At 36.9% G+C, this 18,116-nt stretch overlaps 1 protein-coding gene across 8 annotated transcripts in view; it reads left to right on the forward strand.

The window, feature by feature from the left end:
- The window catches only part of FNDC3A (fibronectin type III domain containing 3A), a 125,390-nt gene that overhangs the window by 27,780 nt on the left and 79,494 nt on the right, over positions 1-18,116 (forward strand). For 5 of the 8 annotated variants that reach the window (XM_074815699.1, XM_074815700.1, XM_074815698.1 and 2 more), the window contains one exon: positions 14,655-14,730. The exons of the other annotated variants lie outside the window; for them this stretch is intronic. In XM_074815699.1, the coding sequence (XP_074671800.1) occupies positions 14,655-14,730 (76 nt within the window). The remainder of the gene's footprint in view (positions 1-14,654; positions 14,731-18,116) is intronic. 8 annotated transcript variants of the gene reach the window in all.

Here is an 18,116-nt window from a genome sequence, read left to right on the forward strand (position 1 = left end):
AGCTGCTGCATGCTTCATGGAGATCTCCACCAGAAACTTGCTGTTCGTGGCACTTATGGGTTGTAGGGGGGAAAAGCAGTGTCTGTCCTGCTTGCTGGGTCCTCATTTTGTACTTCAGAAGGGTGAAGGAAGTCAGGACAAGCGCTGAAAGGGCTCTGCCTCAGCCTACAGAGGGGGAATCAATTGTAGCTTTATGACCTTTCTGAAATAATGAATTCAGCTTTAGGCCAAAGGTTGATCATGACTGCTTTATAATGTTGGATATTGTTTCTCAGTGAATGCCTAACTGGTTGCACATACTTTCAGACATGTCCAGATATTACTGACAAAGAAATTCTTTTAAGTAAAGTGCCATTGACTTGCGTCATCATTAGCAAATCTGTTAACTGTCAACCTCACTTTGTTCATCTTGGCTAGCTTTCATAATGTTTGTAAGATTCTTTTTTTGTTTATCACTAGGTATTATATGGAAGCAAAATACTAGCAAAACTCCCTAACAGTGGCACAACTGTTCAGCTTGTTTCAAATGTGAACTAACCAGCAAATTAATTCTTCCCCTCTTCTCAGCATTAAGATCTTCACAACAGATTCAGAGAGCCTGGAAGTAAGCAGTCTTCAGAAGTATTTTTTTTTTTTTTGCATAGGGAAACACCAAATAATACCTATTTGACACAGTACTTTGTGGCAGCTGCTGGTACAGCCTGCAGTCAAACTGCAGCCTGCAGTGGGAATGGCAGAGTACATACAGTTGAAGTACAGCTGAAAAGTGTCTTCAGTTTTGGTGCTCAGTTGAAATAATTGCAAGGGTGTTTGATTCCACAAGTGTTGTGAAGAAGACAGGATTATTACAGTAAGAGAAGATTTTTAATTTTTTTTTTTATTTTAAATACTATCTAAAAACCTGTTGTGAATCAAATCAAAAATCTCCAAAGTGCCTGGCTTTCTTTGATCAATGCCACATGTAGCACTTTACAGCACTTTGTTTTTAAATTAGGTTTTTGATTCTCTGAACATGTAGTAGCATCTTAAGAAACTAGGTGTTTGGTGTTTTTTAATTGTAATTTTCACTTCAGACAATCTTTGTTAAATTACTTAGTTTTCCAAAATTAGATTGGCAGTTTTCTACCTTTCAGTGCATCTAGATACAACTTAAATGAAAGTTTGCTCCCTGATTCTGTTTTGGACTGTTGCAAATACACAGGGAAAGTGCCTACTGAGGGGACTAGCCCCTGCAAAGTATTAGCTGAAAGCTCAGCCCTTGCTACCAATTTGCTGTGCAGTATGAGCCCTGTCCCTCATCCAGTTATGCTTAGCACTGTAAAGCTGAAGTCCTGTGGACTTCAAACAACAAAACATTGTGAAATGAGAATAATCTGATTGAAGTCTTCCAGTTTTTATTTATAGAGGTTGATGTGTCTAACCACTGGCCAGGACCAGATGCCTCAGAAAGTTCCAGAGTTCAGTGACTGCCCCTAACACTGCTTCCTTCTAATTCCCTGTAAACAAGGATTAGCTTAAAACTTTGAAGCACAAATGTTTGTCTGTTGCGTTATCCAGATTCTTTGAAACGCTTCTGTTACCCTTGCAAATTTTCTGTACACTATCTGCTAACCACAGACTGTGTCAATGCTAATGAAACAGATTGGGTTTGCTGTAAATGACACAAATAAAACTTCGCTTAGCCAAGCTGTGAGAACTGAGAATGCAAAAGAGAAGAGACAAAGCAGAAACAAGTAGATCAAAATTGTAAGTATTTCTCAATAATAAAGAATGAGACAGACACACTTATGGAACATACAGTGATTAACTGTTACACGTGGACGCTGACAAGTCTTGAACACTTATCGGTGACATTAGATGCAGATTTTAACGTTTATCTTTTACTGATTCTTCTCAGGAAACTTTATATTTTTACAAAACAAGGCTCCAAGGCATCTTTTTTTTCTTGCCCCCACCCCGGTAATCAGCTTTCTGCTGATCATCTTTCATGTGAAAAGAAGGGGGGGAAACATTTGAATACAGTAAGAATTTAAAAACCCTTTTCATAAATAAAATCAATATATTTGCTAGAATAAAAAAAAATCACCAATTCTCAGATCTTTCCAACCTGCCTTTCTATGAAAAACAGTGAAAGCTTATTGAAATCTATAGTTTTTGAATGTCAGTGCCACTGAACAGTCTAGTCATCTTTCCAACCTCCCTGTTTCTAGTTGCTTCTAGGGATATTCTGTCATCTTAGTGTATTCAGTGGTGCTGACAGTATCTTGTAGCAGTGGTTAAAGATGAAATGTTTGCTGATTTTATTATCTGTCAGCTGCCTTTTAGAAAAATGACGCAGAGTTGCTCACTCTCTCCTCTGAAAATATACATAGGCCTTAGGAGCATGTCACTGAAAAGATGGCTTCGTTCTCTCGCTTTCATCAGGATATGCTGCTACTACCAGTGTAAACTGAAATAGTTTGGATTGTGTTTGTTTTTTCAAAATCCCAAACATGTAAATTGTTACTGCAACATATTATGTAACACTTAATTCGGTATGGATTTCCTCCCTAGTCCTGAAAACCAAGATTTGTTAATGGCCTTGCTACCCAAATCTTTTCTGTTCTTTGTTAGCAAAGTGTTAATCTCCATATATGGAGCAGTTAGATCCCTCTAGATTATCAGTTGTTATTAGCAGATGCGAGGGTAGAGAATCGTATAGTTGTAGGAATCCTGTAAATTGGAATTTGCTCAAATAAATTTGGTGGAAAATAGAATATTTTTGAATTTTAAGGTTAGAGCATTGAATTGTGTTACTTAGACAAAGATCAATGTCTATAGGACACTTCTAAATAACAATGAGAAGCCTGTTTTCTTCTGTCATTCATACTAAAACCAGAAGATAATTTAAGGCAAAAAAGAAAATTCTAATGTTACTTTTCCTTATAGATACCATAGAAACTTTGTGTGCATAGTCTGCTGTGAATTGGTATGGTATAGTACAGAGCTCAGCCTAAAATTTTAAGAACTCTGTTAGTTACTAGCCTGCATAAATGGGAAAGGAGAAAGTCCTTAGGAAGTCTAAAAGAAGATGGAGATAGAAAAATCTTATGAAAGATGACATAAAGAAAGAATTAGTTGGAAGTAACACTCTTCACAACCACGAAATTCTTAAATTGTTTTAAACTGCCAAAGGCTTAAGAAACTGTTTTATTTAGCTTTTATTACTGTCAGCTGTTCCTGTTTAATAACTTTATGCTGTCTGTAATACCTGTTACTTATATCTTTTGCATTTTTTCATTTACTCTGTTTTCTGTTAGTGGGTTTGTGGAAAAGAGTAGTTCATAGCCTCATTAGCATCGTTATGATATGAACAGCAGATTTTGAACACACAATGAATGAAAAACAACTTGTGCCGCGTTTGTAACTGACATCACCTTAGCTGGACCACAGATGTGATTCCATCTGGCAATTCCTGTGCTGCTAATGAATAACAACACTCAAGTCTTGCAGTGTACTTTGATCAGTAGCTTTTAGGGACATGCAAATACTGTTGTACTAGTCCTACAAACAGGGAAACTGACATAGATGAGGTGACAAACCCACAAATCACACAAAGTCCATATCAGAGCCACAAGAGAGCCACACAGCATCTTTCCCTGTTAACTGGACCACAGTCTGTGTAGCCAGCCTAGATGTAATGATTTTCCTTGTAACAAAAGACTGTACATAGATGGAAAAACAGCTGCTTTGAAAACTAAAAGCAAGTGTGTTCAATAATAAAGTGATACTGGATATGAATAACTGATATCTTGAGCCTAGAAAGCTCTTACTTGGTAAAAATTTTATTCCGGTCAAATGTTAGGAATACGACTTGAAGATAAAATAGTGGAAAGTTACTTTTTTTTTTTATAAGTGGGCTGTAGGTTTGAGTCCTTTTACATAAAAGTGTGTGTGTACACTTGCTTATTACCTTTGAAGACATTACTGTCCAAGTACTTTTTAAATTTTTTGATCTTGGGCAACATCTAATCAGTAATCTCATGTTGTTGCATTCCAGATACCAAGTTGTTCCAAAGTAGTTTCATATATCTTGTCTGCCTATGGGTTAGGACTTAAACCAGTGATGCATATGTGGTATTTGAAGTAATTTCTCACAAGAAGGCAGGGATGCGTGTTTTGCCCTAGGTGGCTGTCTTTCCTCAGGTGAGGGTGTACAGTGGGCCCCTGCTATTGTTGGGATTAAAGACCACAGCTGTGAGATTGCCAGAAACTAATATTGGATGTTTTCATTTCGGCTCTTAAGTGGAGATTAATAGAGAGGAACCACCTTTGTCGGCATCTGAAATGTCTTAAATATTAATATATAATAAAAGGTATTTCTAGTTACAGTATTATTTAGGGCAGACATGTATGTAAATTATAAAACAAAATTGGGAAACACATGTCTTTTCATGCCTCTTTCTTAAATACTGTGTTACTCTCTACTGTGCATTTATTGAGTGCAGTAGAATTCAGTTGATTCATTTCTTTGCTGTATCTTTTTATTCTCTTATGGAGGGGTTTGGGGTTTTCCCCCCCCTCCTCTCTCGTTTATTTGCTGACTGAAGTCATGAGCTGCATCATAGATTCAACTATAAAGTCAGAAGTTGGTTCATTCCAAGCTGGTATATCCTATGTGGGAATCAGGAGGCTAAATTAAAAATGCAGTTATAGAATGGCATATATTTGGAAGCTTTGTTCTCTTAAACCCGAACCTTCTGTTGACTGACGTTAGATGATCCAGAAGCAGATGCTGCAGCAGCTATTTGTTGATTTAGTTGCTATGGTGACATGATACATTCGTGTACAGCAGGAAGCTCACTGTACGTTGGCTAATTTGATAGGAAGGAAGGCTTGAGGTAGGTATTGCTGACTATATTGTTAATTGATCCTACCTTTCACATCCTGCCTCCACATGCTTTGTGGATGCACAGCTATAGAGGAAGGTAAAGGGAGATACTCCGGTGTGGCGCTTAGGTTAAGGTGCCCTGTTAAAAGGAGGAGGGGGGGCAGTGCTCAACACATCACCGAAGATTACCTCAGTATTAAGTGAATGGAACAGATTGGAGCAGCCGAAGTGGTGACTATTGAATCTTCCTTCATCCTTTGTCACTGTGGTAGCACCAGTTGAATGAGAGAAATAAAAGGATGCGAGCAACAGTAAGTCAAAGTGCTAAGGCTTTTGAAATGGGTTATAAGATAAAGCATGTCACTAATTAACATCTTGATTGGAGCTATTAGTGGAGAAAAATGTAACTGTTCTGAATACGTGCCCTAATGACAGAGCATAAATGTGGCTCTGCCTGGAAGTTGTGTTGTATTCTATTCTCCCTTTTCCAGAAATACACCCTTTTTTAATCTTGTTGCAGACAGACTGTTAAAGATACAGTGTACATCTTACAAAGGGCTTGGCTGTACCACCCTCTTAACAGGTTTAGTTGAGTGTTTGAAAATTTTTGAAGTCAGAATGACCAAGAGCATTAGCTACAGTGTTTTCCTAAATTTGTAAAATGTTCAAAAATTAATTTACCTTTGTCCTTTTGGCTAAAAATACTTATCAGTACTGCTGAGCTGATTTCAGTTGCAGTATTTTTAGACAAGCCACTGCCGTCTTTTTTTTGTGTTGTTATATGTTACTAGTGCATTTAGAAATATTATTTTGGTCTTTCAATTATTTTTGATTTTTGCTGACAATCATTTGCTACTGACTCAGCACCTCTAACCATCTATATAGATGTTTTTAGATTAATAAGAAACAAAACCAAAAAAACAACCCCAACCCTGAAGCTCTTGTCTCTTTCCTAGTAAAAATCTCAGAAGAGAACATTGTTTCTGATAGTATAGAAATGGGTTGTGATTTGATGCTCTTTAAATTATGGTTTCAGAGGTCCATGGAAATGTTTTGGAACACTTTACCATCTTGGTTTCTAGGAAGTTTGTTTGGAGGAAAAAAGCAAAACAGCCTACAACCCCAAAAAACCGCACATCCCCCAAAGCCACTTCAGAATGAGAGAAAAACAGAACTCTGTTTTTCTGTAGTACTGTTTTACTCAAATTTGTAGTCTTTCTTGTAGTACAGGAACAGTCTCTTACTACGTTATTTCATTTAAGTATGCTTTAACCACAGTTGTAATATAGCATACTCTTATTTCTTCATAGTATATACGATTTTAGCAATGGGTAAAATTAATGTATCCCGGCTCCCCCCCCCCTCCCTTTCTCCTTGCCTTCTTACTTCCCCACATTTTTCAGTATTTTAATACGTATGCCAGACTATGAATTGACTTTGCTGCTAAAGGATTGCTTTTCTGTTGTTTTTGTGATATATTTAGTGGTAGATCTATTAGCATTCTTGTTATGTATATTCAGAGGCTTTTAACTTGGTTGGAAAATTTGTCCCAGATCTCACTCATTCTGGGAAAATATGTAAATTCACAAAGTGTAACTAACTTAAAGGAAGATATCGAGTAACCCATTCAGTTCCTCTCCCCTTCAGTGGGAGGTGGGGGGTGGCTGGGGAGAGGGAAGGATTCCAAATATCCCTTTACACTGAAATTCAATCTGGTTCCTTTGGTTTTCTTGCCTTTGTGGCAGTAGACGTTGCTAGCCTGTGGAGAGAACAGAGTGCCAGTTCTCACATGGGCTTATCCCACAACTTCACACATGATACAAAGTATTTAATGTTTTTTTGGTTTCTTTAGCCTCAGTCAGGATTAAAAAAGTTAACCTTTTTCTTTTCCCCTTCAGAAGGCTGATAGTCCTTGGTACTGAAGGATGCGTTTGAGAGCTAAGATATTTTGAAGATACACAGAGAGCTTGATGTCTATAGATTTTTCTTTAATGAAAATGTAAAAATATTTCTCTTAACTCTAAAATGATAGTTTCAGTCTTTCAGCTAAGACTCTGCTGGCTAGAAATAAGCCAATAGGTATTAGGAAAACTAAATATTTTTAAATGATGCTGTATATTCAGTAGCTAATAACTTCTACAGACAGGGAAACTTTCAGGCATAAAAGCATTTATTCTGGCAACGCAGTTTGTTACCTGATACAAAAGATGTGAAAATGTGGCTGTAAATACCAAACTTGTAAACAAAATTTTAGTGTATCTGAATTGAATCTCTTGGTGTTTATGCTGGTTTAGAAGAGTTAGAAACTGTATTTCAGTCAGTCCTGTCCTTTTAGAAATACAGGTATTATTTGAACTGTGGCTGTAAAATGTATGATACTTAAGATCATCCTTATGTGGTAAGGATAAGCTAGACTCTCTCTCATAAACCTTATTCAAATCTGATCTGCAAAAATTTCCCCAAATTAGGTAGGCCTTCATAACTTTAAGGAGCAGGGTGGAGGACAAAGTTGGCAACTATCTTAATTCTGGATTTGTTTTGCTTTGTGCCTGTGTGAAGGATAATCCAGTATACTTCTAGACACAATGATTTGTGTTTGGGTGGGCTGGTTTTTTTTACTTCACACTAAATTTAAACTTCTAGAACCTAAACAATAAGTTTAAAATATTATCTCTGTATATATGATATATTAGCAATAATATTTTGCATATGTAGGTTTTTTCCTAAATATCTTTTGTCTTACAGATCCACTGCATATATGTATTTGATAGAAGTGGCAAAATGTTTTTGAGGCACTGTTTTTTGGCTGGCTGTATTTTGTGTGTGTGTATATTTGTGGAGGGAGCCTTGTTTTTTAGCCTTTAACTCTTATTCAGGGAGCTGCTTTTGCACATGTATAATGGTGATCAGAAGAAGAAAAATGTGTTAAACTTGCTATGTGACATCTTTTATTAAGTTTGTTTTTAAAGCTCATTGACTTATTTCAGGTTTTATTTATTGGCTTTTTTTTCCTCTATAGGGACAGAAATAGTTTGGACTTCTAATTGTATTTACAGTTTCTGCTATGGAAAGGTATTGCCTTAAAACAGTGAAGTAACATGCTTGTGGATTAGTCCTAAGCTTTTTTGTTTTCCTGCTCTGCAAGTCTTTCACCTCATCTAGGGCCCTTATCAGGATGAATCCGATTTTGGTATTGGTACTTCACAACATCCATAGGTCTGATTTCAGTCTTGCTTACTAACCAGCTGATGGAGAACAGTCATTAATTGTGGAAACCTATTTATAGTTTGTCACTTTTTGTGACTGAGAGCACTGGGAAAACTTTTCCCTGCTTGTTGTAATGTAAATATGTGTTTCTGATGATGCCACAAGCCTGATGCTGCCTTTCTTTCCCGTCAGCTAGCTGAAATTATCTTGAAACCTGGCAATCTGCGAATACGTCACTACTTCTATTAGTAGGATGAAAGTGCAAGTAGAGATGCTTGCAGAAATGTGTATCTTACTGACAGAATGGTCATTTTTAATTGTTATTTCAGTGGAGTTAATGGGCTTTTTGGCCTTAATTAGAGCGCAGATGAACATATTCAAAGCAGGATTAGCTAGCTCGGTATTCTAAATTCTGTCCCCCTGTGCTCCCATGAAGAAATAACTTAACCTGCATATTCGTCCAGCACAAGCAAAATGTTAGACTGCTTATGAAAGTATTCTGTATTCATAAAGACAAGGATTAGTAAGATATAAATCAGCTACATTTTGTACCGTTGCCATTCTGCTTTTAAAAAACACTGCTGTGACCATATTGGTGGAGCAAAATACCTCTAAGAATCTTACTTTGGCTTCTGCAGCCTCTGCTTCTTGCTGATAAAAGCTACTTCTAGACCTTTCTGGAGATAAGTCTTAACATTTTGCCTTAAGTTTTCCCTTTTTTTAGAGCAGCCCTCTGAGTCAAGGTGGCTGCAGCTCTGCCTTGCACAGATCTCCCTTCCACCTTTTGTTGTTTGTATTCCTAGTCTTACAATTTTTTTTTTTCTGACTCCAGCCATTTTTATCAAATTCATTTCTTCAGTGTTAGAAATAAGCTAAAACTTGAAAAAACATTCAGCTCCTTTCCTGGTTCAGTCTGCAGAAACATCCTGTAGTATCTCTTGCAGATATTGAAGAGTTTACTGAATAAAAACAAGAAACACTGAGCGTCCTCCTCTTTGAACGTTTGTACTGCCTTTGACACTTTAGATGCAAAATCAGAATATTGTTTCATCCTGCTCACAGTGATGTGATACAGCTAAATCGTATACGAGATCTTCAGATCTTGTTGTTAAATTATCATTATATCTGTTGATAGTAGTCTGTCCTAGTCAATGTTGCATGTCTCTGTAGGATGTGATCATACTACTTGAGCTACAATAAAATTATATTTTAATTTGGGATTCTTTGGAGAGAGAAGTACCATAAAATAGTTTTATATAGAATTGTTGTGCTCTGAGAGTGTATTTATCATATAAGACCTGATCAAATTGTGATTTAAGGTGAAGAATAGATTTTCAAAGTTAATTAAGAGGTTGTAATGCTTCTTCAGGCTACTGTTGGGAATTGCTTATATATTAGTAATTTAAGTGTGCTCAAGAATGTCCAAGAGACTGAGACTAAGTGTCATGGAACAACTCAGTTCTAGTAAACCATCTTTTCTTCCAGAAAGAGTATCTGTGTGCAAACTGCCTGGTAAGAGTGGTCTCAGGAATAGTTTCCAGTATTGTCTGGGAGAAAATTGCTCATTGGCATCAGCCTGTGTGGTGCTCAGGACTACTTTAACATTGCAGGTGACTGTTCCAGCACCTGGGGATGTTTCTGAGCACTGCTTACTTTTCTAATACAGATGTGGGTTTAGGTACCACTGATGTGGTCAAGAGGATGAAGCAGTTCTTCTATGAGAGATCAGAAGCATGAGGACCCCTCAGTTTGTAGACTGGGGACAAGGAGGGGGAAATTGCCAAGGTTTAAGAAATATTGAAGGAGGTGAGTGACATTTACTCAGAACTGTTGTTCAGCAAATCCCATAGCACAGAAACTAGGGAACATTTAAATAGTAGGAGATGGTTTTAAAATGGCTAAAAAGTGAACTTCAGGAACTTGCTGCCATAGGAGGTTGTGGAGGCAATTCAAAGCGTAAGTGAACTCAAAGAGTTTAGGCAAGCTCATGTACAATAACAGAGATGGACTGCAGAAAGTGGCCTGGCTCACTTGCTCTCCTTAAACAGCTTGATATATTAGAGACAAAGTACTGGGCTAGATGGACTGCTGACCTGGACTGCTGACCCAGATCATGAGGACATTTCTTATGTTCTTATTTGGCTTGAGCAGCTGCCTGACTTTAAACAGCAATTTCAGGAAAAACACACTGAGCTTTCTAATATATGGCATGATTCAGTTTTGTTAGGAAGCTGGTCTTTGCCAGTCCAGGCTATGTATCTTGAACTGTAAGTGGATGGGCAACGAAGTAAATGTTTTGAAATCAGGAAACAAAGTCAAGTATTCTATGCTAAGAAGGGGGTTTCATGAATACTATTCCTTTTTGTAAACCCCTTCTATGTTTTTAGGATGGATTTTGCTTTTAATATTGTGCTAAGAAGAAACCTCTATAATCCATACCTATTTAATTAAACTACTACAAAGCTTAGTATGTTGTTCATTTGATCTGGATTTATCTTCTAAAATATCCTTTGTAGAATAAATTAATTACCATTGAAAAGTCTGAAATTTCACTGTTAAAACTCTGACAGTCTTTGGCAACTGATGTTTCAGGTATTTCAAACTTCAGCTGTTGGGCTGGTCATTTTGTTTTATTTATGCAAGAACTGTTTCTAGCATAAGTGTGTAGCTGCACTCTTGTATTGTCAACTTATATGCTAATCTCTGGAAAAAGATTCTGTACTGTTTTTCATGAGGAACTGTATTGAGGTCATGTGGATCATCATTAACTGTTTAAAGGAAACAATTTATAGTCCCAGTGAAAATGACACAAAGTTAGTTGTTGACCTAATACTCCCATTTCTTCATAACAATGCCTTAACATGTTTTGAACTTGAAACAAAAATATGTTGAGTCAAAGTTGTGTTAGCACAAAGAGAAATTACACTTTTAAAATTTATTAGGTTCTGTTATAGTTGGTTATGCTTTAAAAGTGTTTGCAGGATTCTAGAGCTTCTATCAAGGCCTGTGTTTTAAGTTCACGTTATTTTGTTAAGTTTGTGAAGTCCTTAATTAGTGTGTTGCTGATTTAGAAAGAGAAATGGCATTTGAAAAGTGGCTGTGTTAAAGGTGGCTCCTACTGAGACTGACGCATCACAAATGAGTTCAGATTATCATAGTTATCTTAGAGGAGCAGGCAACGGAAATCTGGATAGAATAATGCATGTTAGCCTTTGGATAGCAAAACTTTAAATGCTGTGAGTAAAGCAACAGGATTTGTCACAAAAAGATTGAGGCATGGGAAGAGAGGCCAAACCATCAGATTTTTCCAAAGCTTTTCACTTAGTTTGAGCCAACATTAATGTTTTGCCCAGAGAGGAAGGAGATCAAAGTCTAGAATATTCAGTGTGAAAGACGACGGCCTTGGTTTTCATAAGTACTGATGTCAGGGTTCATGAAGCAGCGTGTTGGATAATGAGATGTGCCAGCCTGCATAAAGCCACCTAGAATGAAATGAAAGAGCTATAAATATGAAGCAACCTGTGGATTTTATTTGCCTAACACATGATGCTGTGAAAAATCCATGTTACCTTTTTCTTTAGAGAAATTTTCTTGCGTACAGAAGATTTTTATTAAATAAGAGGGGATCCCTGTGAGTGGCTGTCTGTCTTTGATATCTTTTCTGACCAGAAAGGTATCGGTCTCTCTCTCTCTGTGTCCATAGCTTTAATTTTTCTTACTTCAAATTGCATCTACTGAGGTGGTAGGTGTCAAAAATGTCCTTCTCAAAGCAGTGATATCACTGCTGGGGTTCAGCAGTGATAAGGGTGGTCCAGCAACCAGTGCGGGTCACACTGATACGCATTACCCCAACACAAAGACTTTTGAAGCCAGCAGTTCTTGAAAGTTCTGAAATTACTTCAGCCCTGATTCAGACTCTTTTGGCACACTTGGCAACAAATACAGCCTATCTTGGAAGCATTGTAAAATACAAATGTGAATGCACAACATAAAAGTAAGGCTGAAAGTAGGAGCCAGTGAAATAAATACACAGTCAGGCACCAAGTAGACAAATAGTCCAGTGACAAAAAGGCTCTTATTTCCTGTTCCTGGGAACTGAGTATCTAATTAAACCTCATTAAGTCAGTGAGTCTCTCCACCCTTTTGAATGGAAGTCAGATGTCCTCAGAGATGTGAAAATCTGATGACATTCCGAGGGTCAGAGTAGTGCTGGACTCCATCAGGAGACCTGTTGCCTTATGGCACGGCTGCTGTTGAGCAGTGCCCCCCGCTCACTGTGTTACACCATGGCTGGCGTGCTGAGCCTTTACTTTCTTAGGCTAGCTGTGAACAGCAAAGATACTCACACAGGAGAAACCACTATAAAAGAAAATCAGGAAGCATAGGGCCCGCTTGCTGCAGTTGGAACAGTATGTGTATTCCCATGCTCAGGTCCACTCTGCAAGCTGGAGCCTCCAGTTTGGATGTCCTGCAGCAGAGGTCTGGGGCAGAAAAATCAGCAGGTTCCCAAGGCAACATTATTGCCCAGGTTACCAATCTCAGGTACTCACACAGAAAAAATGGGAACAATGCAGGAATACCTGTCATCTCCCATTCCCTGTTACTTAAAAGTAGGAATTAAGGGACTTATACCAGCCATTGCCCTAAAACTTGAGGGCTTTTCTGCTTGTCATAGTGCATATGGTGGAGACCAAGAACACTGAGCTGAAAATTGTACAGATGGACTTGTCAGCTGCAGCCTGAATGGCTCCTCCCAGGAGTTAGGACATACTAAATCAGTCAAAAGACTTGGGTAAATGTAGTTATCCAACCCACACATAAGAGATGGAAAGGCACTGTCATGTACTCCTGCGAAGCCTTTAGGTACTTCTATTCCAGTCTAAATTTCACGCTAAAACTTCCAATTGTAGCAGAGAGGGAAAAGTAAATCAATGCAATATGTCTTCAGAAAGTTATGCTTGCTTGGGGAGTCTGAAAAAGAAATTGTAAGAGCCCGTCCACTCATATTTCTCTCCTTCGTCACATTCTGAAGGTGATAGCCAGTTGTTGAAATGCTGCCTTCAAACACTTTGCAATAAACTCTGGCAATACAATATTTTCTGAAGACCTGTAAGTCTTATTTGAAGTTCTTGTCTTAAAATCCTCTTGTTTCTAAGTTTAGATTATACTATGAATGCTAACTCTTACTGAATTTTATATTCAGACACACTTTAGAAGATTTGGAAAATTTATTAGCATGATAAAATGTAGATATTGATATAATTCATTATTTTTTCTTAAAGAGCCTAAAGCTTCTGGAGACATCTTTCTCCAGTAACAGCACTGTACCACATGAAACAACTTAAAGTAGTATTTTTAAAGTGCATGCTCAAAACTGAGCTAAATCGCTATTGAATCACATGGCCCAAGTTTGAAAATGTGAAAATCTATCATATCTCATCGAAGTTAAAGCTGTGTTAGGGTAGAACTTGTCATCTTTTCATTAATTTGTGAAGTTGCTCTACCAGGGGAAGAATAATTCATATGATTTCTGCCTTTTCCTCCCCCTTTCCTTTCTTTCTGGTATTCCTAAAATGAGTAACACACAAGTTTCCTGTTTTCTTTTTCTGTAAACAAGATCAATTTTATTTTCTTTTAGCAAGTAACAGAGTAAATTTTTGTCCATAATGTTGAAAACTTGTGTATAAGGAAGATTTGTCTCTTTGATTCACACCGGGAGGAGGACATACACTCTATTTAGACATGTGCAAGTGAGACAGAGGAAAGATGTGTCCAGAAAGGAAATTATGAAATGAGCTTGCTCTTCTGGTTTTTTTCCTTTGTTCATAATTTTAGCTAGGTTCTTTGTGTTTACTAACTTTTTCTCTCACAGAAATGCAGGTTACAAATGAGAATACAGACGTCTAAAATGGTAACAGGCTTCTGCTTTGGTACATGTCAGACTTCCTCTGTTTATTTTGACTGATAAGTGTGCTTTGCATTGCTTGGGTTTACAAAATTAGGATAAATAAAACTGTACATACTGTTTCATGCTGTGCATCTGGTGCACTTACTTTGTCATGACTACTAATAATGTTTTATCATTAATGAATGTACAGACATGCTTGGATCATGTAAAGAAAGAAATGACACAATATTTCACTTATGTTGAAAACTGTTAAATGGTTATGATGAAAATTCAAACACTGGGAATTCTAGGCTTCCTTCTGAAACTTTATGTAATGGTTTGATTAATGTTGAAGTTAATGTAATTTGTTGAAATAATTTAAGCTGTACAAATAGCTTTTTAATTATACTAAACAGTCAAGAAAATAAAATTTGTACAGGTACTGTTTTACTCAGTTGTTATTCTCTCCTTGGTTCTTTGAAAAATGTTTGTTTAAAAATATCTGTGTGTATTCTTGCTCTTATCTCTTTCTCTGTGGGATGAAGGCAGCAAGCAGTGTGAAGTGAAAATTAATATATTTACTAACCAGAAAAAAAAGTTGTTTTTTCCCAGTAAAACTTTTTTTTGCACATACCAGACTTCTGTAACATATTCCTGTGTAATGGTTGTAAACACTCTTTTATTTTTAAGGTTATTCTTGTGCAAGTTAATCCAGGGGAAGCATTTACAATAAGAAGAGAAGATGGACAGTTTCAGTGCATTACAGGTAAAGCTGATACATTTATTTTAATACTTCCTGAGTCTGCATCAGGATTAATAAAAGGCAATTTGTGGTGTTGAAAGTAAAAGACTGACAGAAATTATTTTAAATACAAGAGCTGTTTAAAGACCTAAAAGATTATGTGCTAAGGATCATTGGATTTAGATTTCACTACCATAAACAAAGTACTTTTTCTTATACTAGATGAAATTAAATTCTTGGGGAGGGGAATGGTGGAATATTTTCGGTTTGCAAAGCAAGCAGGGAAGTGCTGTTGTAGCAACTTTTGACTAACCTCATTTATTACACAGACCTCAAATTAAAAGCTACGTTTGTTAATTCGGTTTGAGTTTATTTTTTTATTCTTTGCAGTCATGTGGACATTGTTTGCCTTTCCCAAAAGCAGCTGTCTGTTATCCCACTACGAGTTTTTCATTATATCTCTAGGGGCCAAAATGTGTCCTTTCTGAGGTCTAGCAAGTGCAGCTTCAAAATACAAATGCTTTATCTAAGCATAGCATCCCCATATGCAGTGGTCAGTTTGGATGTTGTTTTCTGTTCTGAATGAAAATAGCTACCAGTTAAGCCTATCTACAGCTGCAAGAAATGAGCAGTCAGCTATTGCTGCTGTTTAGAATACCACTTTTACTGTGTTATAAGAGAGTATCCACAGATTCAGCTATGGGGTCACTTTTTTTCTTGTTATCTTCTGGGCCAATGAATCCTACCTTCTTTTTTTTCTGGATGTTGGCCCAGCTTCAACAGATACTGTTACAGGAAGTTGAAGCAAATATTTTCCAGCTCCTTTCCCCACTCTCCAGTCTGAGAGGAAAGGTCTCGTTTCCAGTGTCATAGCAGGTCCTTTGGCTACAAAAGAACTGATTAAAAGGAGCCCTTAGATTGTAATTAAGTTTATATCATCAATTCTTAAAGTTTATGTGTCTGTTATTGAGTGGCATTTTTGGTTCTAATTTTTGATTTATCAGATGGGCTTAGTGAGGGGGGGGGACGGGGGTAAATGAATTGACACATGCATGATCATCTTCAAAGCAGGAGGTGTGTGATGAACTGCAAAAATATTGAGATAATGTCATTATAGATACAGTTCTAACCTTTCATGGTACAGCTTTTATTTTTGCCTGCTCCCTCTTGCTTTCCGAGTAGGCATCTCACTATTGTGATTTGATTCAGCTGCTGATTTCTTCATGCTTTAAATATGAAACTGTGTGTGAGCAGTTATTGGACAATTGTTCCTGGGACTCACTAAGTTTAAGCTCAGGTACAGTCTTTACAACTTTTCTGAAAAGTGGCACTGGCAATCTAGGAACCTGCATTCCAAATCAGTTCCACAGCTTTTGCAAACCTGTCATATATGGACATTCTCCTTGTCTTTCCCTCTTCCAGGAGATGAAAATATAGTTTATAGTTGGTAGTAAAACAGGGGACACAGAAATTTTTCATATCTGTATATTCACTAATCTTAGTACAGAATCCAAGTTGCACATGATCTTACGAATGTTACTTTTCTGGTCTACTTTTGTCACTCCTGAGACGCTTCTGTGTTTTATCAGTGCTATGCCGATGGATCTTTCTACCTTTTGGTTTCTTGGGTCTGTTGGCTTAAAATAGTAATTGATGCTGTACCTTTATCATTGTATGTATTGTAACTGATGAAGAATGTCTACTTTCCTGTTTTCTGTGTAGAGATTTGTATAAAGTGAACAATCTCCAATGGTGTACACTGTAGAGAGTAATTTGGTATTGGTGGTCGTTTTTGCTCTGCCACAGCTTCTCAAACATAGTTTGTCCTTGACTTGGCTACAAAATGGATGGCCAGTCTGCAAAATGTGTTACAGTCACAGGAGAATTCATTGACTCTAAAGAAAGCAAGCTCACGTCAGTTCCCTGTTCTTTTCTTCAGTGTATGCACTCAGTTATTAGGTCAAATCAAAGTTAAAGATGCAGAAATACATAATGAGTATGGTTTGAAGGAAACCTTATAAAAGTGCAGAGATGCTTACTTTAAAAAAGGCATGAAGAAAGCAAAGATCGCTGAAATTCAGTGGAGGTGCAATCAGTGGGAAGTTAATTCAGTCATTAAAATGTTTCTTAATACTTTTTTCCAATCTTAGCTTTTCCTGTAAATATTTACCCATCTTTATACTCTTTTCTAACTGTTTTGACTTAAAAGCCTCTGCAAAGAATGCCTATTCAGCTTTGTCTGTGATGTACTATGTAAAAAGAGGTAGTATTACATACGTTAAAAATGTGTATCTGTATACTACTTTGCAAAACCACAGCACATATTGCCCACAGAACAACTGTAATTATGTACAACAAATATATTGCATATTGCAATTAATATGGTTTTTGTCTTGTATCACACTTGGAATCCGTCTGGAGGAAAAACATTAGTACGAGCAAAGATTTTTCACTTAATACTTTATTACAGGCTTTCCCTTATCCCTTTCAAAATGAGGCTTGTAAAGCTTACATGTATAATTCACAACACTTATTTGTCATGGAATGGTAAGTGACCACCAAACAAATCTCTTCATTTCTGATGTTTGCTTTCTAGAATGAACTGGTTTCGAGAACTTCATTTACGTCATATTTTGTGGGATGTTCAATAACAAGGACTTCAGTTCAATGCTGAACATAGTACAATTTTTTCTTTTTAAGAAACAGAAAATTTTCTAAGTCCGTATTCTAATTTATACTTAGCAAAATGGTGGCTAACAATTAGGTTGTCTCTTTGGAGTAAAGTCTTAACCAAAAGATATCCAAGGAAAAGGAGAAATAATTTGAGATTACAATCGGATGTTACACATTGACCACAGATGAAAATGATAAAATGTAAATTCAGGTTCTTGCAAGGCAATTTGCATGGGCATATGTTTAAGTTGAAATTATGTAAGTATAATACTAAAAAAAAGAACAGAAGTTGAGAAGTAACGAGCTGCTTCTGGACAGATCCCCAGTAGAAGTGCAGATAATGCAGATACAGTAGTTGGGGTGATTTAGTAAGTCACTGTTCCTTGGATAATTCTAGATCTCTCTTGTGCTTTGTTGCTGGTGAATTCACCTTGAGATTACATTGTCTGCTGAAGTCAATATGGATTGTTTATAAATCTAACCATAATGTTAATTGTATTTTCTTGCATCATATCCCTGTCTGTTGGAAGCATTAAGACGCTCCATCAATCTTTGTGCTGCTCTTGTAGTTATTTTATTCGTAAAGAGAACTATCCTTACTTTGGATACTCTATACATAAGGTAAAACTTTTCAACCTGAAAACAAGGAGTCAGTGTCTCCCCAGGAGAAAAGAGAGGTGTTCATAAAGTGTTCATAAAGTGATTGAATCAATGTCCTTGAATCAATGAAGTAATGA

Source organism: Strix aluco, chromosome 2 (genome assembly GCF_031877795.1).
Source record: "Strix aluco isolate bStrAlu1 chromosome 2, bStrAlu1.hap1, whole genome shotgun sequence".
Classification (NCBI taxonomy): Eukaryota; Metazoa; Chordata; class Aves; order Strigiformes; family Strigidae; genus Strix; species Strix aluco.